Here is a 27,898-nt window from a genome sequence, read left to right as displayed (position 1 = left end):
TCACTTTTGCTCAATAAGGGGCTTTTGTTGGGAAGCTGCAGCATTTATAGGATTTGTGAGCACAGACACTGAAATCAGGCTTTAAGGTTTGACTCCATTTACTGCTTCACACCAGTAGCGTGACTTTGGACAAGTTACGTAAAGTCTGTGCCTCAGATTCCTCAAAATAGGAATATGAGTATTTAACTCAAGGGAGTTGTAGGAATTGAATAGTACTTAGCACATGGTAAATGCCCTTTATTGGAATAAGAACACAGTAGTATTTTAGGAGTAGACTAGAGCTTAAGAAATTCACTATAAAGGGGCAGGCTTAAAACTTTAATTTTCTCAGCTTTCTTGCAATTTTAATGGTGATAATAGACTTATAATACTTGAGGAGTTCCATGGTGGCCTAATTGTTAAGAATCCTGCTTTGTCACTCCTGTAGCTGGGGTTTGAGCCTCAACCATAAGAACTTCCACATGCCATAGTCCTGCCCAGAAAAAGAAGAAGAAGGAAAAAAGATTATAATATATGAAAGGGTAGCAACATGGGCTCTTTAAAGGGTAATGATTTTTACTTAGAGGCCTTGAAATTCTGGCAAATTCTGCTTTTGGTCAATGAAAAATTCTGAAATTTGCCAGTCGTGGGAAATGGAATGTGTTCTTGGAATTGAAGTAAAATAAAATCATTTCCTGGAGCTTTACCTTATGTAGGCAAGTTTCCATTCTAAGGATATTCTCATTACGTTTAAGGTAAAGTTATATTCCATATCTTAACATTTGAAGGTTCTTTGTGTAATTTCTTCTATATAGTAACAAAAAGCTGAAAACTTTTTCATTCCGTAAATATCAAGTGAACCATGTGTCTTTCTCATATAATCGTTGAGAAGTTATATGGGAACTTTAAATTCTATATAATTTTGAGAAATTATATAAGAAGAATTAATTTCTAGAATCTAGTGTGACGTTGTTCATTAAGTTACCACTGCTTTTTAAAAATAGAAAATGTTCAGTTTCAATAGATTTTTTTGATATTCAGAGATTTTGGGGGAAAGAATTGTTTAAAGTATATGGGAAAATAATTGCCTCTTGCAGAATTGCATGTTAAATCACTGTGTATACAATTTCTTTTGTAATACATTTGTCTCATGAAATGCCTTTGAATTTGTAGAGCAAATACTAGTAAATGAAACTTCATTTTTATCTCTGTATTTCCAGATCATGTACAAACTTAGAAACTCCTTTCAAATGCTATCTAACATTTCTCTGTAGTCAGGATAGTATAAGTTTAAACTGAGCCTAAAAGGCTGTATTTTAGCACCTCAGTGAAATATAGTTGATTTTCTTGAGCTTATCTGTATATGAATTTGTTCAATTGTCTGTAAACACTTAACTCATTCTTTTAAAATATTCTGTCAGACTGTGTGGGATTTTTCTGTAATCTAACTTACAGAAAAATCTCATTGAATCTTTGGTTATTGTCTTGAGACCTAAAAAAAATAATAAACTGCCACCTTGTCTTTCTAGATTTGAAATTTAGTTTTTAGAGCACAGCAATTTCTCGGGGATCCAAATTACAGAATGTTACCAGCAGTGGTCTTGCTTTAAGGAAATCGGATGTATGAAAATTCACATTTGTACCTATTAAAAAACTGGGGAATAATATAATTGTTCAATCTATTAAGAGTTTACCACAAAATTTTGAAATAACGAAAATCCTCATACTACCCTTCAGAAAACATTTTTCGTGAGTGCCAAGATGCACAGAATTCCCCAGTGTGTGTATCTGTGTGTTTCTTTTGGCCCCACCCATGGCATGTGGGAGTTCCTGGGCCAGGGATCAGACCCACACCACAGTTGCGACCTGTGCCACAGCTGTGGCAGTGCTGGATCCTTAACCCACTCACTGTACTGCAGGGGAACTTCCTGGATTCTTTTTTTTTTAAACCAGAAATGCTTCTTAAACGTGGGAAGGATTAATCAAGGTAGTATATTTATTACTTTGGAAGTTGGCTATTTTTAAATCTTTGTGCCATGGAAAAAATTTGTGTTCTTAAAAATATGTTATTGGAGAGGTGTTTTTAAAAAGCACAAAAATCCGTTAATAGCTACTCACAGATAGCTAATGCTGTTTTCCTTTTTGTTCTTTTTTAGAAGTCGAACTGAACCAGTGATGGGAACTTCAAAAGCAGTATGTAAAAACACAATCTCACACTTTTTCTACACATTGCTTTTACCTTTATAATGTAGCAGTGAAGTTAATCATTTTAGAACGTAATATCCAACCGATCATAGTACATATTGTAAATAAAGTGTATTTCGATGACAGCTCAGTTGAATATGGATATATGTGGCATAATTTGCACACTTTATTTTGTAGAAACGGGTAATTTGTGCCCCAAAATCACTGTTTCATATTAAATATGATAGCATTCTCCCTGTATGACACTGTGTTGTACAGTTAATGTATGATCCTTTTTAGGTCGTGTAGGTTTACACTAATGAACATGGTAACATGTTCTACATCTGTCTGTCTATAGTTAGTATTTTGTATGTATGTACAGGCTGTTGTGTGCTTTTTGTTTCTTGCAATAAAAAAATGTTTGGAGTGTATATTTTGCCATTTTCACGTTGTATCACTTAGTTTTTTTTTGGTTTTTGTTTTTTTTCCCTGCCTGATTGATGGCTTTGAAAAATGCGTTAGCAACATCCAAAGCTCATATTTAAAGTTTGATGCTTTCTCCAAGTTCAGACACATCATAGAAAAGAGCTTTCCAGAGATCATTGATTCAGCTTTTATTATTTAGTTTTGCTTTATTTGGCGATTTTGAGCTCCTATTCTTTGTTTATATCTGTACTGTAAAATGAAACCTGAAATTGGGCCCCCTACAAGTATATTTTCAATATCTCGTCGATGATTTTGATGAATTTATACAATTGAGTACGTCATTCTCAAATTTTAATAGAAGTCTTCTAGTCTGCTCAGCCGTCCAAATTAAAGGATTTCCCTCTCACAAGATTAAAATGCCGCATTTAATTGTAAGGTGACTGAAAACTGTAGTTTTTTTCCAAGTTTACTCCCCTTAACCAGGTTAACATCTTAATTTTTATGATCACAGATTAATCTTAAGTATGACACCATTTTGATTTTGAGTTTCTAACTAAAAGGTAGCAGCATTCCTAAGTTGTGGGGCAAAACGTCTGTTTGAGAACAGAGGTCTGTAGCATTTGGGTTCTGTAAACTTGATGGTTCTCTAAACATTGCTCAGGCTTGATTTGTACACAATCCAAGATGTCTGAAATCTTCACTTAGAATTGAAGGGTATTGCTTGCTGTTTCACTTTATCCTTTTTAAATTCTACTGATCTTTTTAATTGTGTATCAGGCATTTCACTAACCTTGGATCATTGGATCTTAAACATGATAACATAGAATATCTGAACTTTGGACTTATTCTCTAAAGTATGGCCTTTAGTTCTAATGGAACTAAATGTAGTGATTCAAAAATCAAAGCTTAGCGTTTTGGGGTTTTTTCCCCCCTCTTTGGGATATATGGGGGGTTTTTGGTTTTTTTTTTTTTTTTAAGCGATAATGCTGTAAAAACTGTCCACAAGTTTCTGTTTTGCTGGTGATTGGTTTAAAACTGATTTTTATGTATCCAAATGCTAGCACAAATTAGATTGACTATCCTGGTGACTGTAGTAGTTAATGTAACACATTTTGTGTAAAGTACATTTTATATAGTATTTAAACTAATTCAGATGAAGTTTTATTTCTTGAAAACAGTTATTTCCTTTTTGTTTATTAGCATGTGTATAAACACAGATCACATGTTCATAAATAAAGTTAACATTCTATTAGCCTTGTGTGTTCCCTGGCATGTCTGTATTACACTTAAAAAAGCAGTTTATTTTATGCTTATTTAGGTTTCTCTTTTCTTTCTTCTTCTTCCTCTTTTTTTTTTTTAAATAACTTTAAAAGTGGCCTTAATTTTTAGAATTATTTGAAGTAGAGACATTAGATAACTTAATATCCCCATCATTTATTCGCTTGGGGGTACATTTGCTGACATTTAGGATTTGGAAGACTATATTCATAAAGCATAATTAGCGCCCATCCTAGGAGACCTACTGTGCACATTCAAAAAAGCCAATTAGGACAGGGTCGCTAAACCAGATTTTAAAATTCTGACTAGTAAAAGTAAGTGTATGTACATTTTTGGTAACTTAAGCCAGCTCTAAATAAGGATGGCTGTTTCTGTCTATATAGTTTTGTTTGGAGTCATCCTTCCATGTTGGTACTCAAAAGCTGCAGGTTCTTCCTGCTAACTAGACATCAGAATTACATTTTGTAAGATCTTTTCATTTGAAGCAAGAAAAGATTTCAGATTCTTAGTCCGAGAAGCAAGACCACAAATTAGATAGGAGGAGTTGGGTTAATTTTAATAATGTCTAAAGTGTACATTGATCAGGTTTTTTTGAGACTCCTTTTTTAAAGTAGTTTTTTAAATATCTGAATGCTGCTGTGTTTATTGATGTTTATCACATATAAATTCCTAGTCATTTTTAAACCATTCCCTGTCAGCATTTTACACTTATTTCGTAGTACCTCACTATATGTAGAAAAAAATTGGATGCCTTTCTAAATTTGTGGTGAATTTGACTTCCTTGTGTATTATAAGATGCTGAAGTGCTATAGGGATTATTTAGTGGAGAAAACTAATGTAGATGCTGTTGAATATCTGAAGCCTTTTTAACTAAATAAATATACAGTACTAATAAGTTGGCAGGAAGCTAAAAGAAAGGATAGGAAATTTGGGCATAAAAACCAAAAGACAGTTTAGGAGTGAGGAGAACAAAAAGTGATATATTTTTTTTTTTCTTAGTTCCAGCAGTGAAAAAAAAAAGTCATATAACTGCTTTCTTTCTGAGGAAATGATCAGTATGCATATTCTAGATAGTAATGGGCTATTTTTAAAGGGTATTAATTTGTTTCATTGGTTAGAAACATAGTATAGATGATGGGTAACAGCAGTTTGCTCTTGTTTCTTAAAATGCAGGTAATTTAATTCCTGGTTGACGTAAAGTGTTACCCTCTTCAAAATAGTTTGAATAGGTCAAAATTTATATGGGATAAAAATAGCCTATTCTTTCAGTTTTTATTTTTGTAACTTAACTCTTGAAAGACTGGTTCTTTAAAGAAAGAACACTTCAGAGCTGAACAAGAGTGAGAACCCACTGGTGGATTATATGGTTAGGAATGTGGGATTATGCATTATGGACTCTATAGTCCCTCAATGTGGAGCTAAGTACCTTGTTGAAATAAACATCCCCGTAATATTTATAAGCTGTATTTTAAATTTAGCCAACATTAGTTTTACTTCCATTTATAGAATTCCTACTGTGGTGGGTGTTGATACTCATATTGAAACAGGTTACATTTCTCTTCGGGGTTCTAAGTCATGTTGCTTTTATTATCATACCCTTAGCTCTCTGGAATACTTGAAAAATACATAAAGACTCACTTTTTTTTTCTTTGATCCAGACATCTTGTTGCATTCTCTCCATTTTAAAGAAGAGTTCTGACCCATAATGCATGAGAAATTTATAACATTTTGAATAAGCAACCCACTTAGTACATAGGAAGCTAATACTGTTTTCATTTTGGTACACTTGTAGGGAAATCATATTTTTAGAGTTACATGCTGCAGGGGTGTGTGTGTGTGTGTGTGTGTGTATACATACACATACATAAACACTTTTTTAAAAAACTGATATTAACATCATTTCAGGGGAACAAATAATGAATTTTTAAATGTTGCCTTTAAAAATACATTTTTTTAAAGTCCTCTTATATCCATGTTTACTACTTGCTCCATTTGATTAAATTAACTTTATTTTCTCTGCATATTGAAGTCCATCCTATAACTGCTCTGTTTGCCCTTGCCCCAGAGTGCCTTTTGTTTTCCTTTATTTGCCTTACCATCTTTGCCCTGATAAAGCTGTGGTTTCTTTGGCAAGAAGCTGTTGTTAACTCTTTGTATGGGAGAATAAACTTATTCAGACTGAGCAGTTCATACTCAAAGAAGAAAAACGTAGCAGTTATCTGGGAGCTGTTTTATTAAAGCAATTATCTGAGCCTTTAAAGAGCTGCTTGTTTTTACAAGGTTATATAATGGCATTACAGGAAAGTTAGATTTCTTATTCTCTCTTCTAGTGTACCTTGTCTTGAGCATTATCAGATTTAGAGACCATTGCTAGACATGGAACTCTTGGTATTTAATCACCACTCTGAACAATTTTTCTATGTAATAAACTTTTCTTTACCCTGTTTTCTCATTGTGATGAGTCCCCCTCAACAGTTAGCCTTTATTTACTGTACATGAGATGTATGGAGAAGGATAAGTGAGGTGAGCTACATTTCAGCTTTAAAACAAGATAACATTCTTTAGAAAACTGCTAAGAAAATGCCCAATACTTGAACATTAGGTGACATTAGGGACTAAATGATCACTTTCAGATGTTTTCAGTGTGGAACTTGAATGTGTGTTTAATTTTTTGTGAACAGATTGATGACTCATCTGCGTCTATTTCTCTGGCCCAGCTTACAAAGGTATATACATATATATATATATATATATTCTTGAAAATATAAATCTTTTTCTAACATCATTTTTTCTTTAATGTGGAACAGTTGTTTTAAGAGGGGTTGGGGGAGGAGATGTTTTGCAGAAGCATTGTACGTATTATAACTATCCTGTAAAGAGTAGTTGCTGTTTTGAGAAGATAGGGGGAGTATTTTGTCAGCTTCACCATAATGATGGAGTATTGTTCATCTTCAAGACAGAAGAAACAGGAAGCTACACTTACTTTTTTCCCTCATTCATTTTGTTTAATTATACATTGGAAACTTAACAAATTTCTGGAGGAATTCCCTGATTTTGGCTGTCAATTATGTGGACTTTCTTTAAGCAGCCAAAATAGAAGCTTTTTTTTTTTATACGGACGATTGCGTTGTTATTTCTTGACTATTTGAATTGATCCCATAAAGGTCAACATTTTAAATGTTATACAATTGTTTCTTTATGCTATAGACTTGTAGTCTGTCTGCATTAGAAAAAGTTTTAAACAACCTAATTTGTTTGAACACAGACTACATGAATTGTGTAAATGTGTAAGGTTGTTTGCAGGAGTATACCAATGTGTATGTTTGGCAGAGGGGCCAATTGTTACCTCCTGAAATCATTGTACATGCCATGTTTTACAATAAGATTGCTTGCAATTTTCTGCTCAACAATGTGTACCTTTTGTTTGGGAAAGCACTAGTGATGGATGACTTTTTAAAACAATAGACTTAGTTTTGCAAATCATGCCTCTTAGGGGGGAAACAGGCAACAATTACAGAATAGGCAGATTTGGGGGCCAAGAAGGAAGTTTTCCATTTTTGCAAAAAATCCTTTTTTCCCTACTATCAAAATATAAAACCAAATTTAGCAACTGAGGTTAATGAGTAGATGGGTTTTCCATTAGTGCTGTCCCTATCTTGTCCTTGGCTTTATTGTTACAGGTTTTGTCCTTACCCCCTAGAATGTATCCTCCCCAAATGTCCTAGTAACAAATACAGCTTTTTAAGTTCCTCTTTGGGAAAACTAAACATTAAAGTTGATGATTCTAAAACATAAAGTGGGCTAAAACCAATCTCTATAATAATGCAAAGTGTTTTAGCGTAGAGTTAACATCTTTAGCAGCTTATAGTTCATTGTTTTAATTCTTATGTACTGTAAGGACCATATTTGAGTTCTGATCTATTCCTACCGTTGTTTGTGGGAAGCAGTTGGGGATTTTTTTTTTTTTTTTAACTATTTGTAAGTTAATGTTTGGGTTCAAACAAATTAGTTGTTCAACATCTGTAATCCAGTTTTCTGTAAATGTTGCTGTTGTTCTAAGCTCTGTTAATGTTAAGCATTCTTTGTATATAAAATTACAATAAAATGTTAAAACTGGTTGCTTGTTTTGTGAATGAATGTAAAGATAAAGCCCAATGAATGGCCGATACGAGTGCTAGATGTTTGAAGATTCAAGCTATTAGGACTCACTCCCTTAGACCCTGCTTATATCTAGACTACTGTATGTAATACCTTAAAGATGAAATTCATAAATTTTTGGAGAGTTGGATTTAAAATTTGAATGCTCAGTGCATGTGCTTTGCATTTAAAGTCAAAAATTTGACACCAGCACCTAAAGAGCCTTCTGACTTCTAGTATCTGCTATATAATATGTTCAGTTGTTCTACCCCCAAGCCTACCTTCAAGTGTGTGTTTGACATTTGATGCTTAATGCTCTGACACTTGAATTATTTTTTAAGGTTTAAAAACATCAAGTGTTTCTCTCCTAACTTAATCTGTTTTTAATTCTTAGGGGAGCAGTATGCAAATCTTAATGTAAGGTATAAACAGGGTCTAAGGTTTGAGTGTCCCCAGAAAGACTGTTTTAGCCCCGTAGACACCCAAACATCATGTAATGACCTAAAGAGCTCCCAGTGCCTCTTGTAGGCTGTACTTGTCAATAACTTTTTATGCAAGATTAGATACTGCTCTTTACAGGATGAGTGGTGTTGTCTTTGGCTGTGTGGTCTTAAATGTGTTTCTAATGTGTGTGTCAAATAATTACCTGTTAAACAGACTGCCAATCTGGCTGAAGCCAATGCTTCTGAAGAAGATAAAATTAAAGCAATGATGTCGCAATCTGGCCATGAATACGACCCAATCAAGTAAGTTCATAAATACTTTATCCTAATAGGTACCCACGTCAAACCTAAAGCATTTTTTTCAAGTCTTTGTGTACATGTAATTTTTCTTCCCCTTTCAGTTACATGAAGAAACCTCTAGGTCCACCACCTCCGTCTTATACCTGTTTCCGTTGTGGTAAACCCGGCCACTATATTAAGAATTGCCCAACAAACGGGGTAAGTTCAAAGGAGAAACTATGATAACACCTTATTTTTCTTAAAATTTGTGCTTAGCCATGTTATTTTTCTTGGTAAATACTGGCTCCTCTTGTTATAATGGCAAGTGAGCCTAGCCTCTGAAGCCACATTGCCAGGCTTCAAATCTTAACACTGGCACTTCACAGCTGATTGAGCAAGTTACTTGATTTCTCCAAGCCTGTTATTTCTTCTCTGTGAAATGGAGATAATAATAGTACTTACCTCAGATGGCTGTTAGGATTAAATGAGATCACATATGTAAAGTAGTACAAATAATAAAAGCAGTTAATAGGCACTGCGTGCTAGCTAATATTAAATAAAGGTAACTGCTTTTTCTCTTCCTCCTCTCTCCTTCCCCATCTGTACAGGATAAGAACTTTGAATCTGGTCCTAGGATTAAAAAGAGCACTGGAATTCCCAGAAGTTTTATGATGGAAGTGAAAGATCCCAACATGAAAGGTGCAATGCTTACCAACACTGGAAAATACGCAATACCAACTATAGATGCGTAAGTATTCAATTAGGTGTGGTCTGCGGAGACCTCAGTCAGTCCAAGTGATAGTGTTTTATTTAATCTTGGGCTCGTAGCTTGGCTACTTGGATTCCTTATTCAACATTGCATACCAAGGCTAGGTCTGCACATGTCGTGTTTCCGTGTTAAGAATGAGAGGCTGCAGTCTGCTCCATTTAAAGTGAATTTAAAATGGATTTGGGGTGTTTTTTTGTTGTTGTTGCCAGTGAGTGCCACTTCCCTTGTGGTCTTCTGATTTTTCTTTTCCTGTCATCCCCTGCTTTATTCTTCATTCATATACATACTCCCACATAATCTTATATGTTATTCCCATTTTTTAAGTGAACAAGTTTAAGTTTCTTAAACTTTTTGAGAAACAAGAGGCTTAAGAATAAAAGTTGTGCAAGATGTCAGGGCACATTTAAGTGCCAAGATTAAAGGAAATACTGAGGTATCTTGCATTAGTTTGGATATACTGTCTTAAGATTCCGAACTACAGTTTATTTTTTAAACCATTAGTGCAGATCAGCTACAGCTCTGTGAGCTATGCCTTAATGCTTATTTTTAATATATTTTCAGGTTTTTGTCTAAGAGCCAATTTTTAATGAAATGGATAGACATGAAAACCTAATGGCATGGTTTCAGCTAGATAACTTCCATTTTATCTGCTTTTATTAATACATTTAATTACCTTTTTTATTACCCTCAACAGTTACAAACTCAAAATATACAGCATAATATTAAGCATTCTTTGGACTACAGTTCTCTGACTTTATCATGCATAAAAATCTCTTACAAAAGTGTGTTAAACAATCGGGTATCCTGCCCCTCTGGAGATTACACAGCGGAATTCTGATTCTGCTTTTTTTTCTTTTTTCTCCTTTTTCATTTTTGGTCGTACCCTCAGCATATGGAATCAGACTGAATCAGGGACTGAATCAGAGCCATAGCTGCAGCAATGGCAGATCCTTAACCCACTGTGCCACAGCAGGAACTCCTGGTTCTGCATTTGTAACAACTCTTTCAGGAGATGATGAGGTTAGGGGATCCTCAGGACGAACCTTGAAAAGCATCAATTTAGAGACTAGATAACCACATTCTCGATGATGACAAAATGTCTTTTTAGGGCCGAACGTATGGAGGTTCCCCAGGCTAGGGGTTGAATAGGAGCTGCAGCCGTCAGCCTACACCACAGCTCATGGCAATGCCAGATCCTTATTATACCCACTGAACAAAGCCAGGGATTGAACCTGCATCTTCATGGATGCCAGTCAGATTAGTTTCCGCTGAGCCAGGATGGGAACACTGACAAGATGCATATTAAGAATAGTTTTCTGGAGTTCCCGTCGTGGCGCAGTGGTTAACGAATCTCACTAGGAACCATGAGGTTGCGGGTTCGGTCCCTGCCCTTGCTCAGTGGGTTAACGATCCGGCGTTGCAGACGCGGCTCGGATCCCACGTTGCTGTGGCTCTGGCGTAGGCCATTGACTCCAGCTCTGATTTGACCCCTAGCCTGGGAACCTCCATATGCCGTGGGAGCGGCTCAAAGAAATAGCAAAAAGACAAAAATTAATTAATTAATTTAAAAAAAAATAGTTTTCCTCAGCTTCATGCTATGTTGTCAGAATGTAGTGAGCAGGTCAGGACAGTGAAAATGGCTATGCTATTGAATGGTACAGAAAAAGATTGTTTTTGAGTCGGTACTTCAGTAAATACATTGTTTTAATTCGCAGATAAGAATCAGTGTTTTCCCCTGCCCTGCTCACTTTCTCAACTTCACCCCCATCTATTTTTTATCACTGCACCATCCTGTGTTGTTGTGGTTCATCCTAGAGCAGTCTGTTGTTAGCCGTTTCTAATTCAGACATTTCATACATGCTTCCAACCAGCTTTAGGTTGAAACTGATGACTTTTACAGACACAATCTAAGAGCAGACTGCTTCGTCTTAATATAATATGTAGGTGTAAAAGTATTTAAATAGAAATTTGTGTTGGAAGAAATTAACATCACCTGTGAACCATTACTAATAATTAACTTCATTGCATTTTGAATACTGAAATACAAAAGCCCATTTGTGCCAAACACACAGTGAATACTGGGGAAAATGGGAACCCAAATATTTTAAATGAAGCTTTCACCCTCTCCACTAACACCACTGATAAGCAACTCAGACTCTTCTTCTGTTTCTTTTTCTATCCTCTGTTCTCCTCTTTTTTTTTCTTTTTTTTTTTTTTTCTTTCTTTTCTTTTCTCTCTCTTGGGCAGTGGGAGACTCCTCTTTCACAAATTGGGAACAATGGGGCATAAGCAAATTGATACTTATTTCTGGAATCGTGGTGATGTCTATGGAGCAACTGCAACACAAATAACACACCTAAGGTACCCTGCTCTGTCCAACTGAGCAATTCTTTCATTTTCAGCATTGAGATGAACACACCTTTTTCCTAAGTAAAATAAAAGAGATTTCCCTAGGAATTCTGTGTTTTACGAGTGTGCCTGATTACAGACAAGATGGGGGTGTTGGAAGCAGTGGTGATAAGCCTTGAGAATAGCATATATTTTTAAATTTTTAATATATTTAATATGTAGCACTTCTGCAGAATACATTTCTACCAAAAAATAGACCCCGAGTGTGTAATGAGGTGTTACAAACACACATTCTATTTAACTCATTAATATTTCTTAATCGACTATAAATAGATTAATCACTCTTTTAAAATATTAAATATAAGTAGACCACTGACTTTGCTGCCTAATTCTGGCTATTAATTATTGGTGTGGTTAGTGACATATTTGCCTTGAATTATGCCCTTTAATTGTGTAATGTCAATACCAATTTGGGTTTCCCATATTGTGGCATTCATGCTAGTGTCTTCACAGGTTTGGGGAACTCTTTAAGATTATGGATGAAAAAAAATTTTTTTTTTCCTGAAGAACATGACAAGAGACAATTGTGATTAGGGTGTAGTCATAGCTTAAGTTCGAATCCCATTTCTGCCATTTAAATATAACTTTGTGGAATGAATATGTCACTTTACCTCTCTGGCTTTCAGAGTTCTAGATTCTAAGATCCTTGTAGCCACTTTTATAGCATTTTTTTTCCTTTGTGTTATATTTGTTTAGGATTTTATTTTATGTCTTTTTGTTTAGGGGAGGATGTTCATAACTGCTCCCTTATTTTGGAAGGTACTACACTTGTGTAAACTAAATTTGACATTGCACTGAATTATGCGTTCCCATTATGGTATAGTAGAATATATAAATATCTTGGAAATACCTTGCCTTAGCCATGTTAAAACCCTAAAACTTTCTTTTACAGAGAAGCATATGCAATTGGAAAGAAAGAAAAACCGCCTTTTTTACCAGAGGAACCATCTTCTTCTTCAGAAGAAGATGATCCTATTCCAGATGAATTGTTGTGTCTCATCTGCAAAGATATTATGACTGATGCTGTTGTTATTCCCTGCTGTGGAAACAGTTATTGTGATGAATGTAAGAAATGTTGAACCTTTGAAGAAATTTATTTTAGAGTATGTGATTTTCCTTGGAAAGACTCCTAGCAATATTGTATATTTTAATAATAAAATAGTAATTACTGATAAATTCACCAATGAGCATATAATAACTCTTTTCTTTGCTACTTTTTTTTAAACAACAACCTCTGGGTCCTTTTAAATATGAGGGTTATCCACATTCTTTACCTTCATCAGGGTGACTTTACAGAGGTTTTATAAAATGTAGGATTTTTGTTTCCCTTTTTTTTTTTCTTTTTTCAGGGCTACACCTTGGGCATGTGGAAGTTCCCAGTTTAGTGGTTGAATTGGAGGCTGCAGCTGCAGGCCTACCCCACAGCAATGCCAGATCCGAGCACATCTGCAGCCTACACTGCTACTCACCGAAATTCTGGATCTTTAACCCACTGAACAGGGCCAGAGATCGAACCTGCATCCTCAAGGATACTAATCGGGTTGGGTTCGTTACCACTGAGTCTTAGATGGTCCCAGAAATATTTTTAAATGATACCCAAATCTCTTTCTAGAATTGTGACAAGTAGCTTATTCTAAAATTCCCAAGTGTGATTAAGAACTACTCCCCGTAGACATACTACCCAACATTTTCAGTGGGGTTAATTGTGATGCTTTTCTCCAGTCATGTATATTAGCACTTGATTTTTCTTCTGCCACCTATCTTATCTTTGTCCCTTACCCAGATGAAAAGGGTGTCATCTGAAAACTTCATTGCTCAGTGCTGCCCTGATCTTTTTCATTTCTAATGATAGTTTTGGAGTACAAATCTTTGTTTTGGGGCCTCTCGGTGAAGACCAAAGTCAAGAAGAGGTCTCTTAGGACTTGCTTCAAAGTATGTCTTGGATTTAACAAACTACTTATGACTGGATTTTTTTTTTTTTTTTACTACATTGAAGCATAATCAGTGCATCTATACTTTAGTGTTTATTCTTTTTTAAAAAAATCTTTTTATTTTATGGCATGTGGAAGTTCCCAGGTCAGGAATTAAATCCAAGCCAAAGCTGCAACCTACACCCCAGGTACAGCAACAGCAACGCCAGATTTTTTTAACCCGCTGTGCCAGGTGAGGGATTGAACCTGCTTCTCAGTGACCTGAGCCACTGCAGTCGGCTTCTTAATGTGCCACAGCAGGAACTCCCAAGTGATGCTTTTTAAAAACCCTTATATTAGCCATATAAAATTTTAGTCTCTAGACTGTTTTTTGTTTCTCTTATAATATTCCAGTTACTAGCTAAGCAAAGAATAGTATTTGGGAAAGAGCATTTTTTTCTCTCAAATGTTTGTTTAGGTTATATCCATCAGTTCTGTTTTTAAGGTAGAAAGGTTAGAGCAGAGGAATGTTCCCAGGAGAGAAATTAAGTTTTTTAATCTTTTTTTTTTTTTCCCCTTTTCCTCCCCTTTTGGTCTTTTTAGGGCTGCACCCATGGCATGTGGAGGTTTCCAGACTAGGGGTCAAATCAGAGCTGTAGGTTCTGGCCTATGCCACAGCCACAGCAACACAGAATCTGAGCCATCTGAGCCGCGTCTGACCTACACCACAGCTCACAGCAACTCCACATCCTTAACCCACCCCACTGATCGAGGTCAGGGATTGAACCTGCGTCCTTGTCCTCGTCCTTGTCCTCGTCCTCGTGGGTGCTAGTCAGATTAGTTTCTCCTGAGCCACAACGACGGGAACTCCAAGTTTTTTAATCTTACAAGTGTTTAGTGATCATTGGAAAACAGTAATGTAACTGAACACAGGTAAACTTTTTAATTCATTCCCTAAAAACTGAGTTCCTACTATGCTTTTATCTTATACATAGGTATAAGAACAGCCCTCTTGGAATCAGATGACCATACCTGTCCAACATGTCATCAGAATGATGTGTCTCCTGATGCTTTAATTGCCAATAAATTCTTACGACAGGTAGCTATGTTTGTATCGTTTTTTATGAATTCTTTTTTTTAATTTTGTTTTAATTGTACTTGAGTAAATACATTTTTCTGCGTTTTTGTGTTTGGTGTCCGTAGGCTGTTAATAACTTCAAAAATGAAACTGGTTATACAAAAAGACTAAGAAAACAGTTACCCCCACCGCCACCCCCATTACCACCTCCTCGACCCCTCATCCAGCGGAACTTACAACCTCTGATGAGATCTCCGATATCAAGACAACAAGATCCTCTGATGATTCCAGTGACGTCTTCATCAACTCACCCGGCTTCCTCTATGTCTTCATTAACCTCCAATCAGTCTTCCTTGGCCCCTCCTGTGCCTGGAAATCCATCTTCTGCCCCAGCCCCTGTACCTGATATAACTGCCACAGTCTCCATATCAGTCCACTCAGAAAAAGCAGATGGACCTTTCCGGTAAGTGTATTTCTCCCTCTTCGGAAACAAATGGGATCAGTGCTTTTTATTGCATATTGTTTTAACAGTTGTATTAGTAACCTCCAGTATGTAACATCCTTGTAGAACCACTGTGCTCGGTAAGGCAGGTGACTTAGAAGAAAGGATTTAGTCTCATTGGAGAAACTGGCGAATGAGAGAGATTCATTTGCAAATGATTAAGCATTCCAATGTCAAAAACTACACAAATTGCCAACATCCCCTATTAGATGTTTAACATACCCCATAACAGCGCTGTAGTTCACAGGAGGGAGAATTCACTTAGGGTCATAATGATGGTATTAGGAAATAGAGGCCTTGAGCAGAACCAGGAACAATTTGGATAGGTAGAGAAGAGGGGATGAAACAGAGAGGTAGAGAGGTCAGACATAATAATTGCCTGGGAGCATCATTATGTAGGAGAGAAGAGAAAACTCACTTAAATCCTACCACTTCTGTAATGAAAAGGACTTTTGATTGCATAGTCTAATGGCTCATAAGGTCTTTTAAAAAATCAATCCCTTTTTTTAAAAAATAGATTCCAGGGGTCTTTTCCAGAAGCAAAATCTTTAGGAGTCAACCTTTACAAGTCTATTTAAGAAATCCCACTGATCTAGTTTAGCCTTTTATTTGATTAATAGTGGGAATAAGGCTCAGAGAGTTGATTGACTTATCTAAGATTACACTTTTGATTAAGTGGTAGAGCTAGAAGTAGAATTTACTCTTAATTCTTTTTTTTTTTTTAAAGCTTTACTAGTCTTAAAACTGAACCAATTTCTATCATATCTACCACAGAGAGTACTTCTTAATCAGGTTCCTTCATTTTATATTTCACTTACATGTAAGGAACTCTTCAGAAGTCAAATCCTCTCTCCCTTTATCTCAGAAGTTTTCATCATCTTTAAGTTAACTCTTCTTAATGCAAGTATAATGGATAAACAGTGACAAGATGTGATTTTTACTTTTTTTTTTTTTTTTTTTTTTTTAGTAGCTGTACTCTAGCTGTATAGAAATTCCCAAGCCAGGGATTGAGTCCGAGCCCCAGCTGTGACATATACCGTAGCTGTGGTAACACCAGATCCTTTAACCCATAGCACTGGGCCAGGAACCTACTCCTCCACAGTGACCCAAGCCATTGCAGTCAGATAGATTTTAACCTACTCTGCCACAACAAGAACTCAGTTTTCACTTGATAATTTTTATTCTTTAATGCAAAAGGAAACCTTATAATCCTGTTATTACAGATTATGCATTCCTGAAACGAGAACATTTGTGCAATGCAAACATTTTATTTTTCAAACATCGCAAGTGTTGTAGAGGCCTCTTAAATATGACACACTCTTTGTAACATGAAATTTTTTTTCCAAAAATATGGAAAATTAGGAGTTCCTGCTATGGCCCAGCAGGTTAAGGATCCCGTGTTGTCCCCAGTGGCTTGGGTCTCTGTGGAGGTACGGGTTCAATCCCCAGCCTGGCACAGTGGGTTAAGGATCGATTATTGCCGCAGCTGTGGTATAGATCAAAGCTGTGGCTTGGATTCCATCCTTGGCCTGGGAACTTCCATACATGGCCATAAAAGAAGAAAAAAAAAAATAGAAAATATTCTCTCTCATTGTTTGCTTATATATTTTCCAGTTTTATTGAGAAGTAATTGGCATAGAACAATTACAAGTTTAAGATGAACAGCATGATGGTTTGATTTGCATATATTATAAAGTAATAACCATATTAGGTTCAGCTAACATATACCTTCTCACATAAATACAATAAAAAGGGAAGAGGTTTTTTTCCCTTGTGTTGGGAACTCTTAGGATCTGTGCTTTCTTATCAGCTTTCCTATATACCACAGAACAGTGTTGGCTATACTCATCATGTTGTACATTATATCCTGAGTGCTTATTTCTCTTACTTAACTGGAAGTTTATACCTTTATTTATTTATTTATTTTGCTTCTTATGCTTTTTTTAGGGCCGCACCCTCGGCATACGGAAGTTCTCAGGCTAGGGGTTGAATTGGAGCTGCAGCTGCCAACCTACGCCACAGCCGCAGCAAGGTGGGATCTGAGCCTCGTCTTCAACCTGCACCACAGCTCATGACAACACCGGATCCTTAACCCACTGAGGGAGGCCAGGGATCAAACCCACATCCTCATGGATACTAGTTGGTTTCATTTCCACCATGCCACAGCGGGAGCTCCCTGGGAGTTTATACCTTTAATCCTCCGTTTCTGATGACTTTTTTAATGTATTGTAAATTATATTATGTTTTAGGGATTCTGATAGTAAAATACTGCCAGCTGCAGCTCTTGCATCAGAACATTCAAAGGGAGCCTCTTCACTTGCAATTACTGCTCTTATGGAAGAGAAGGTACGTTTTACTGACTTTTAAATTTAAAGATTTTTCTATATTACAGTAGAGTGTGTGTACCTGAAGTTCCTGGGCCAGGGATAGAACCTGTGCCACAGCAGTGATCCATGCCCCTGCCCTGACAACACTGGATCCTTAACCCACTATGCCACAAGAGAACTCCTGAGGAGTTTTTTGGGGTTTTGTTGTTGTCGTTGTTTGTTTTTTAACTATTCCTTTTTATTTTGTGTTTTTTCCTAAAGGGTTACCAGGTGCCTGTACTTGGAACCCCATCTTTGCTTGGACAGTCATTATTGCATGGACAGTTGATCCCCACAACTGGTGAGTAAAAACATTTTGGTTTAAACTTTTTTTCCTTAAATAATTTTAACTTTATTTAACATTTATTTATTTATTTATTTAAATATTTAAATATTTATTTTATATTTACTTATTGTTTGGCGGTTTTATTTTTGTTTCCAAGGTCCAGTAAGAATAAACACTGCTCGTCCAGGTGGTGGTCGACCAGGTTGGGAACAGTAAGTATATGTGTAAAATAATCTTAAGATGATTGCTTTCAAACTAGATAATGGAAGAAATTACAGTCTAGGCAGTGTGTTGCTGAGTGTCTTTTATTGTAAACTCCTCTTTTATATACCATGTTGACAATAGTTTTTATGTAAAATGTCACACAAATTCAAGACTATATGAGAATTATTTTCTAAAAAAAGAGTAATTCTTCTCTAAAAAAAGAATAAATTCATATAAATTCTTTTTTATTTTTATGACTTAAAAATAGTAGTCTTGGCAGGATCTCAGTTAATGAACCAGATAAGAATTACTTGAAAGGATATTTCAGGTACTGAGTCAATTACTGTCCTATTAGTAGATTAAACATTTTCCTGTCTTTAATTTGGATGGTTCAGTGTTTGAGTAAATAAGCACACATTAAGATTAAATCTACCAAACATAAAATTTCTCATTTTGAATAGCTGTGTCTGAGATTTTATTGCGTATTAAAATCTATAGACTCTGGGAGACATTGCTTTTGTGAAAGATCTCTGGTGTTCCCCTTACTTCAAGTAATAAGTCCTTCCTTCTCCCTGGGGGGGTGGGGGAGATATATAAAGTATGACTTTCTGCCCTGAAGTGCTAAGAACTTTGATCTATAGGATGTCCTATGGCATTAAAAGTCAGATTTATTCATTGTTTTTATACAATTATTTCTGTTTATATAACCCATGTAAATAGGCTCCTAAGTTTATGTAAACTGACTTATATTCTGTGACTTTGATCTTTTTGAAAGATAAACCAAATTTCTTAATAGAAAAAAAATGTTGAGACTAGCAGAATGTATCAGCGGGAAGAACACGGGATTTAGAGACAGACTTTAGAGACAGACGTGGGTTTCAATCCCAGCTCTTGCAATTTACTAGGACAGTGGGTGTGCGATTTTACTTCTCAGCCTCCATTACCTCATCTGTAGAACTGGAGTGTTGCCACTTCACATGTCACATGCCTCTGCGTAGTGCCCAGCAGATAAAAGGGCTCTATTTCTTTTCTCTAACAATAACAGAGAAAACTTTAAGAATGCACATTAATCACAGAGTAACTTAAAGAATGCAAATTAAAATATAGTATCACATAAAATATTTATTGAGGCGTAATTGTTTATAATTTTAAAAATACTTGATTTTAAGTAAAGACTATACTAGTTCATATCTCCTTTATCTGGAACAAGCTTAAGAATCAAGATCAGTGAATTAGGAAAAATTTTCAGAATAGCTAACATATTTAAAAGTCTATACATGGGAAGGTCGTGTACTATACTCAAGCCTATTTCTTTCCACAGTTCCAACAAGCTTGGGTATCTGGTTTCTCAACCACAGCAAATTAGAAGAGGGGAGAGGAGCTGCTACAGGTAAGCTTGCTAAAAATCTTGAAAAACAGCAATCTGATGATACCCTGAAAACTATTACACAAAAGCACAGCAGTGGCAGGGTGAATGAGTTCATTTGGTTTACACTTACCTCACTTAAGTAATTGCCCTTAAGAGGTCTGGAAAAGAATATATTACATTTACTATTTTAAATGATGTTTTTTTTAAGGCTCCGTCTTTAATACTCCTTCCCAGGGACTACTTTCTCCCTGTCAGCACACAGCAGAATATTAGTTTGTTGCATTTACTCTCTTGAATATAGAAGGAAGTCAGTAAGTAAGGCCCAGACATTATCTAAGGTGGCAGTGTAATTAAAGATGAGTGTTAACCAGCTCAGCTCTCAAGTGTGAAGCTGCATTTTATTTATTTCTCCCCTAGACTCAGTTGTCCCAATCTTCTCCCACCTTACCTTCCAAAAGAAGAGACAAGAACGTTGTTAGGGGCCTTTGCCCTGGACAGGCACAGGCAGTGGTAATCTAAGAAAGCATATGCGTCTTACCATTTAGGCCATACTTAAAGGTGTATTCTAGTGTTCCAAAGAGAATTGCTAAGCTTATGAAAGAAAACTACTATATCATTCAGACTAATGGAAAGAAGCCTAAAATCTAAACCCCTGCTGCTGCTGTTGTATACCTGTTACCTGTAATTTATTTTTTAATTTTTTTGCTTAAAGTATATTTCTTTACACAACATTGTGTCAGTTTCTGCTGTAAGCAGAGTCACCCAGTCATTCATATATATGTGTGTGTGTGTGTGTGTGTGTGTGTGTGTGTGTGTGTATATATATGCACACATACACACACATTGTTAGCTATAATTTAAAGATCTCTGTAGCTTAACAGAAATAAGCCCACACTTTAGAAGAAGCCACTGTTTCTCTGATAAGGCAGAATTCAGAAACTTTGGCCGGAGTTCCCATCGTGGCTCAGTGGTTAACGAATCTGACTAGGAACCATGAGGTTGCGGGTTCGATCCCTGGCCTTGATCTGTGGTGTAAGTCGCAGACGCGGCTCAAATCCTGCGTTGCTGTGGCTCTGGTGTAGGCCGGTGGCTGCAGCTCCGATTGGACTCCTAGCTTGGGAACCTCCATGTGCTGCGGGAGCCGCCCTGGAAAAAAAGGCAAAAAGACAAAAACAAAAAACAAACAAACAAACAAAAACAAAAACAAAAAAGAAACTTTGGCCAGCATTGTTATTTTTACCTGACTCTTTGAGAGGAAAAACTGAGATTTTTCAATAAATTATAAATGTTAAAACTAGTGTTGTTTTTACTTTGAAGAATCTCTACTTATCTCCTCAAAAATACTATAGGAAGTGTTTTTTTCTTCATTGGAACTTTTTTGGTCTTAGAAGGCATTGGGGAGAACTAGGTCATAGATAGAGACTTGAACCTATCAGTTCCTTTAAGGGACAGATAAGGAAGTAACAGGAGATCATTGTGGAGTGATAATCTGAACTTCACAAAAGAGAACTTTTAAATAGAGCATCTCCATATAGAGAAGGCCTTGTATACTCATATCATCTTAGTACCTACTTGGCCTTAAAAGTTATTCTTACATATAAGTGATGTCACTTTTACATATACATGGACAATATAAGCATTGTCCCAATGTTTATTCGAATAGTTGATTCTTTTCCATCATTTGTAAGTTAGAGAATAATTATGGATAGAAAAGATTAGCTTAACTTGTCTCAGATGCTTTAATTATGGGAATAACATCTTGGAATTTATTTTTCCAGAAGTATAAACCGTGGACGACACCACAGCGAAAGATCACAGAGAACTCAAGGCCCATCACTACCAGCAACTCCAGTTTTTGTACCTGTCCCACCCCCTCCTTTGTATCCTCCTCCTCCCCATACACTGCCTCTCCCTCCAGGTGTTCCTCCACCACAGTTTTCTCCTCAGTTTCCTCCTGGCCAGCCTCCGCCTGCTGGGTATAGTGTTCCCCCTCCAGGGTTTCCTCCAGCTCCAGCCAATTTATCAGCACCTTGGGTATCATCAGGAGTCCAGACAGCTCATTCAAATACCATCCCAACAACACAAGCACCACCTTTGTCCAGGGAAGAATTCTATAGAGAGCAACGACGACTAAAAGAAGAGTAAGTGTTTTAATTTGAAATTATTATACACTTTCATTTTCTGATGTAACATTGAATAGGTATCTTTGGAAGCATTTTCCAGTGTTTCCAGTTAGTATAAGAAAAATCACCTAAAAATTAAACCAAAGCCATACAAGCAACTTCCTCAGGGATTCTTAGTTATTTATAGTTTTAAAGTGGAAAACTAATGGCAATTTCATTCATTTCATTCATGATCTAATTACATTTGTCTTGTTAGTTTTCTTAAATGGTTTTTGTTAACTTTCACTCTTTAACTTTATTTTACTAGGGAAAAGAAAAAGTCCAAGCTAGATGAGTTTACAAATGATTTTGCTAAGGAATTGATGGAATACAAAAAGATTCAAAAGGAGCGTAGGCGCTCATTTTCCAGGTTAGTGTTTTGCAAGCCTTCACAACAGAATTACAAATGGGACTTTTTGAATATCCAGGGATTAGCTATGGATATAAACAACATTGCACTTTACGGAATTTTTCTGATTCGGTCTAGGTTTATAGAAATGGAAATGTAGCTTATTTCCCAATATCTGTTTATTGAAATAATGTCTCACTGTAAATTCTATTGTGTAGAACTAGCAGTTATGGGGATTAAACTGCCCTTGTCCCTTGAAGTTACTTACAGCGTGAAGTGATTGGGAAATGTTTGTGCAAGGAAAGAAATAGAGGACTAGCGAAAGATTTCATTTCTGAGGACCCTTTTACCTAAGGCTACAGCATCTTGCTGGAACATTAACCTGTGTAATTATGAAGTAAGAGTAGAATACAAATTGCTTTATTGATTTAAAAAAAAAACTGAATTATAAAAATTCCCTGGAAGTTTGTTTAAAAGACTTATTTTTTAAGCTCACACTTGAAATGTGGATCTTTTTAAAGCTAGAGTATTGACCAATATAGGACCAAAAAAAAAAAAAAAGACTGCTTCTACTTAAATAATCAGCTAGGAAGTAAAATTTAAATTTAATTGGCATTTTGTTAATGTTAATTAGCTCATATAACTCACGGTACATTACTGCACTTCACTCTAATTGTTAGATTTCACTTTTGTTTTGTAACGATTGCTCTGATCTTTGTGTACTTTATTCAATTCCAACAGAGGTCACTGTGCCTCTTTAATCATCTAAGTTGAAACTTGCTATAATTGAAAGATGAAACCGTGAGGAGAACATACTCAAATCTGAGAGTTTGTGTTTTATTTTGTATATATTTCTCAACTGTCAACTATTGTTTTATTTTTGTTTTTAGGTCCAAATCTCCCTATAGTGGTTCATCCTATTCAAGAAGTTCATATACTTATTCTAAATCAAGATCTGGTTCAACACGTTCACGTTCTTACTCTCGATCATTTAGCCGCTCACACTCTCGTTCCTATTCACGGTCACCTCCATACCCCAGAAGAGGCAGAGGAAAGAGCCGAAATTACCGTTCACGGTCTAGATCTCACGGGTATCATCGATCTAGGTCAAGGTCACCCCCATATAGACGATATCATTCACGGTCAAGATCTCCTCAAGCATTTAGGGGACAATCTCCTAATAAACGCAACGTGGCACAAGGCGAAACAGAACGTGAATATTTTAACAGATACAGAGAAGTTCCACCACCTTATGACTTGAAAGCTTATTACGGGAGGAATGTTGACTTTAGAGACCCATTTGAAAAAGAACGTTATCGAGAATGGGAGAGGAAATACAGAGAGTGGTACGAAAAATATTATAAAGGCTGTGCTGTTGGAACACAGCCTAGGCCATCAGCGAATAGAGAGAACTTTTCTCCAGAAAGATTTTTACCACTTAATATCAGGAATTCTCCCTTCACAAGAGGCCGCAGAGAGGATTACTCTGCTGGACAAAGTCATAGAAGTCGAAATGTAGGTGGCAACTATCCAGAGAAGCTTTCATCAAGAGACAGTCACAATCAAAAGGATAATACAAAGTCAAAAGAGAAGGAGAGTGAAAATGCTCCAGGAGATGGCAAAGGAAACAAACATAAGAAACACAGAAAAAGAAGAAAGGGAGAGGAAAATGAAGGCTTTCTAAACCCAGAGTTATTAGAAACTTCTCGGAAATCAAGGGAACCTACAAGTGGTGAAGAAAATAAGGCAGACTCATTGTTTGTTCTCCCAGGTAGAGATGATGCTACACCTGTTAGAGATGAACCAATGGATGCCGAGTCCATCACTTTTAAATCAATGTCTGAAAAAGACAAGAGAGAAAAAGATAAGCCTAAAGCAAAAGGAGACAAGACCAAACGGAAAAATGATGGATCTGCTGCATCCAAAAAAGAAACCGTTGTAAAACCTGCTAAAGGACCCCAAGAAAAACCAGATGGAGAGCGTGAAAAATCTCCTCGATCTGAACCTCCACTTAAAAAAGCCAAAGAGGAGACTCCAAAGACTGACAGTGTGAAATCATCCTCCTCTCAAAAAGATGAAAAGATCGTTGGTACCCCCAGAAAAGCTCACTCCAAGTCAGTAAAAGAACACCAAGAGACAAAACCAGTCAAAGAGGAAAAAGTAAAGAAGGACTACTCCAAAGACATCAAGTCAGAGAAGCTCACTAGTAAGGAAGAAAAGGCCCGGAAGCCTAATGAGAAAAGTAAACCTCTTGATAGCAAAGGAGAAAAAAGGAAAAGAAAAACTGAAGAAAAGAGTGTCGATAAAGATTTTGAATCCTCTTCAATGAAAATCTCTAAATTAGAAGTAACTGAAATAGTGAAACCATCACCAAAGCGCAAAATGGAACCTGATGTTGAAAAGATGGATAGGACGCCTGAAAAAGACAAAATTTCCTCGTCAACTGCTCCAGCCAAAAAAATCAAGCTCAACAGAGAAACTGGTAAAAAGATTGGAAGTACAGAAAACGTATCTAATACAAAAGAACCCTCTGAAAAATTGGAATCAACATCTGGCAAAGTCAAACAAGAAAAAGTCAAAGGAAAAGTCAGGCGAAAAGTAACGGGAACTGAAGGATCCAGCTCAACACTCGTGGATTACACCAGGTATTTGATGATGGGCGAGTTGATGAATATGTGAACTGAGAATGTATTGATGTTGGGGGTTAGGCTAGTTTACTCTTGTCTTTGAAGAAAGGAATTGTTAAAGGTAAGGTCGTAAGCAGAGTTGGGGGGGGTGAGCCACCTTTGTTTTTACATAATACACTTAAACCATTTATAGCTCAGAGTAGCCTAAGTGGCTTTTTAAAGTTAAGAAGACGTGTGTTTATTAACATTTATACGTATCAGTGTTTGATAATTAAAAATTCTTCATTAACTGAAACATCTTTTAATTCTTTTTAGTACGAGCTCAACTGGAGGCAGTCCTGTGCGGAAATCTGAAGAAAAAACAGATACAAAGCGAACTGTCATCAAAACGATGGAAGAATATAATAACGACAACACGGCCCCTGCTGAAGATGTTATTATTATGATTCAGGTTCCTCAATCCAAATGGGATAAAGATGACTTTGAATCTGAAGAAGAAGATGTTAAAGCCACCACACAGCCTGTATCAAGTGTAGGAAAACCTGCCAGTGTTATAAAAAATGTTAGCACTAAACCGTCAAATGCAGTCAAGTATACTGAAAAAGAAAGTGAGTCATCGGAGAAAATTCAGAAACTCACCAAGGAAGTGAGCCATGAAATTACACAGCATGAGGTCAAAAGTTCAAAAAACTGTACATCTAGTGAAAAAGGGAAAACCAAAGATCGAGATCATTCAGTGACAGAAAAGGAAAACCCAGACAAGAGGAAGACTAGCGCCCAGCCAGAGAAAGATAGTAACCTGGACCGTCTGAATGAACAAGGAAATTTTAAAAGTCTGTCTCAATCTTCCAAAGAGACTAGAACTTCAGATAAGCATGATTCCATTCGAGGTTCCTCAAATAAAGACTTCACTCCCAACAGAGACAAAAAAACAGACTACGACAACAGAGAGTATTCAAGTTCCAAACGTAGAGATGAAAGGAATGAATTAACCAGAAGAAAAGACTCTCCTTCTCGGAGTAAAGACTCTACATCGGGACAAAAAACTAAGCCACGGGAGGAGAGAGATTTGTCTAAAAAAGGAACAGGAGATCCCAAAAAAAGTAATTCCAGTCCCTCAAGAGACAAAAAACCTCATGATCATAAGGCCGCTTATGATACTAAACGTTCAAGTGAAGAGACAAAATCCGTAGATAAAAATCCCTGTAAGGAGCGTGAGAAGCATGTGTTAGAGGCAAAGAGTAATAAAGAGTCAAGTGGCAGTAAAGCACTTTGTGTGCTTAACCCACCAGACCCACAGATGGAGAAAGAACAAGTTCTTACTGCACCAGTTGATAAGAACACCGTCAAGCCTAAGCCCCAGTTAAGTCATTCCTCTAGACTGTCCTCCGACTTAACTAGAGAAACTGATGAAGCTGCTTTTGAACCAGACTATAATGAAAGTGACAGTGAAAGCAATATATCTGTAAAAGAGGAAGAAACTTCAGGGAAGACGTCTAAGGAACCGAAAGATAAAGTAGTGGAGAAAGCGAAAGAGAGCCTGGACGCAGCAGCAGTCAGCCAGGTGGATGTGACCAGGAGCCAGAGTCAAAGCAGCCCTAGTATCAGCCCCAGTAGAAGTCACAGCCCTTCCGGAAGCCAAACTCGAAGCCACAGTAGCAGTGCCAGCTCTGCAGAAAGTCAGGACAGCAAGAAGAAGAAGAAGAAGAAGGAAAAGAAAAAGCACAAGAAGCATAAAAAACATAAGAAGCATAAGAAGCATGCAGGCACTGAAGTAGAATTGGAAAAAAGCCAAAAACACAAACATAAGAAAAAGAAGTCAAAGAAGAGCAAAGATAAAGACAAGGAGAAGGAGAAGGATGACCAAAAAGTGAAATCTGTCACTGTGTAAAAGGGCAGATTTTAAAAATTGACTTAATTACTAAGTCATCTGTATTAAATTTTGTTATAATGTAAAGAGATTCAAGCCTTGTAAATAATGATATGGAAGACCCTGTGCTGCACTTAAAATATTGCTGCTTGATTATTTGATTTTTACATCAGAGCTTTATAACACGAACTTTTGTACAGAATTGTGAGTTGTGACCATGTAACATGAGAGGTTTTGCTAGGGCCTATTATTTTTAACCACCATTAATTAGTTGGGGTGGAGTTTACTGTACTGTGAAATTTTCACATTTGAATTTTTTTAATTGCCTGGCAAAAAAGCTGATATCAGTTCTAAAATATCAGCAGAATGATTTGCTCAATTCATTACAACCCCGTTATGTCACTTTTTGATTACAATAAAAGTTTTCAGTAAACTTTTCAAATGTTGAACATTTGCCTTATTTGAAGGAAAGTGTCATGTCTCTTTCCCCTTCCATTTCTCTCTTTAAAATATCTCTGGAGCCTTTAGTATAAGCTGAACTGTATGAAATTCTAAAGTAAACCTTAGTGGACTGGTGGTAGGTGACCAGAAAGAAGAAGTCATGGTTAATGGGCGATCTGGTGGAATAAATCCGGAAGGGTCTTGGATAAAGTAATGAGAAGTTTGGACTTGAATTTTAGAGGTGAGGAATTATGATTTGTTTATAGTAGGGTATTTTTCTTGAAACTCTGATAAAGGAGTATTAAATGCCTTGATCGAGTACTAAATAAATAGCACCCATCAGTGAGCCTCTGAGGCTACGTGTTCCATTTCCGGTTGACAAGCAAGTGGCAGTAGGTCCTGAAGCGCTAGATAAGACTATGATGGATTTCTTTAATGGCTGTAGTTCAGGAACTTCTTTGTGGGCAATAAAAAGCTACTGAAAGGATGTGGGGAGCTGGGGTAAATAAGAACGGTGCTTTAGAAACATAGCTGTATAAACAGATTAAGAAGACAATGGCTCGGAGGAGGAAGAGAGACCAGTTCTCTCCTGTGGTGGTGATCCTAAGGTACCCCGGCGGGGCGCGTTGGACTGTGGTGGTGGAAGAGGAAAGGGTTTACGGTAGTGGCCACTTGGTTTTATTAACTTCCTGTCTCCTTGCCTGATTATTTCCAGAGTGTACCGTAATTACAGGTCTGTATACCACTGTTGCTACTTGGTTTTAGGTGGTAAACAAACATACTTAAAAGTATAGGGTTTGGGGGTTTTTTTTGTTTTGTTTTTTGTCTTT

The 27,898-nt window shown here is 36.6% G+C and overlaps 1 protein-coding gene across 2 annotated transcripts in view; it reads left to right on the top strand.

The window, feature by feature from the left end:
• Positions 1 to 27,069, top strand: part of RBBP6 (RB binding protein 6, ubiquitin ligase) — a 33,586-nt gene extending 6,517 nt beyond the window's left edge. Inside the window, exons 3-18 of one of the 2 annotated variants that reach the window (XM_047780288.1) lie at positions 2,136 to 2,172; positions 6,549 to 6,593; positions 8,662 to 8,750; positions 8,849 to 8,945; positions 9,335 to 9,474; positions 12,797 to 12,969; positions 14,810 to 14,913; positions 15,018 to 15,355; positions 17,644 to 17,740; positions 17,983 to 18,061; positions 18,204 to 18,258; positions 19,572 to 19,640; positions 21,398 to 21,760; positions 22,050 to 22,151; positions 23,021 to 24,775; positions 25,073 to 27,069. In XM_047780288.1, coding sequence (XP_047636244.1) covers positions 2,136 to 2,172; positions 6,549 to 6,593; positions 8,662 to 8,750; positions 8,849 to 8,945; positions 9,335 to 9,474; positions 12,797 to 12,969; positions 14,810 to 14,913; positions 15,018 to 15,355; positions 17,644 to 17,740; positions 17,983 to 18,061; positions 18,204 to 18,258; positions 19,572 to 19,640; positions 21,398 to 21,760; positions 22,050 to 22,151; positions 23,021 to 24,775; positions 25,073 to 26,648 — 5,119 coding nt within the window. In that variant the 3' untranslated portion in view covers positions 26,649 to 27,069. The remainder of the gene's footprint in view (positions 1 to 2,135; positions 2,173 to 6,548; positions 6,594 to 8,661; positions 8,751 to 8,848; positions 8,946 to 9,334; positions 9,475 to 12,796; positions 12,970 to 14,809; positions 14,914 to 15,017; positions 15,356 to 17,643; positions 17,741 to 17,982; positions 18,062 to 18,203; positions 18,259 to 19,571; positions 19,641 to 21,397; positions 21,761 to 22,049; positions 22,152 to 23,020; positions 24,776 to 25,072) is intronic. The other variant, XM_047780289.1, reaches the window with a different exon arrangement.
• Positions 27,070 to 27,898: the final 829 nt, after the last annotated feature.

This window comes from Phacochoerus africanus, chromosome 5 (genome assembly GCF_016906955.1).
Source record: "Phacochoerus africanus isolate WHEZ1 chromosome 5, ROS_Pafr_v1, whole genome shotgun sequence".
NCBI classification, from domain to species: Eukaryota; Metazoa; Chordata; class Mammalia; order Artiodactyla; family Suidae; genus Phacochoerus; species Phacochoerus africanus.
The sequence above is the reverse complement of the archived record's forward strand: the minus strand, read 5'-3'. Positions and strand labels throughout refer to the sequence as shown.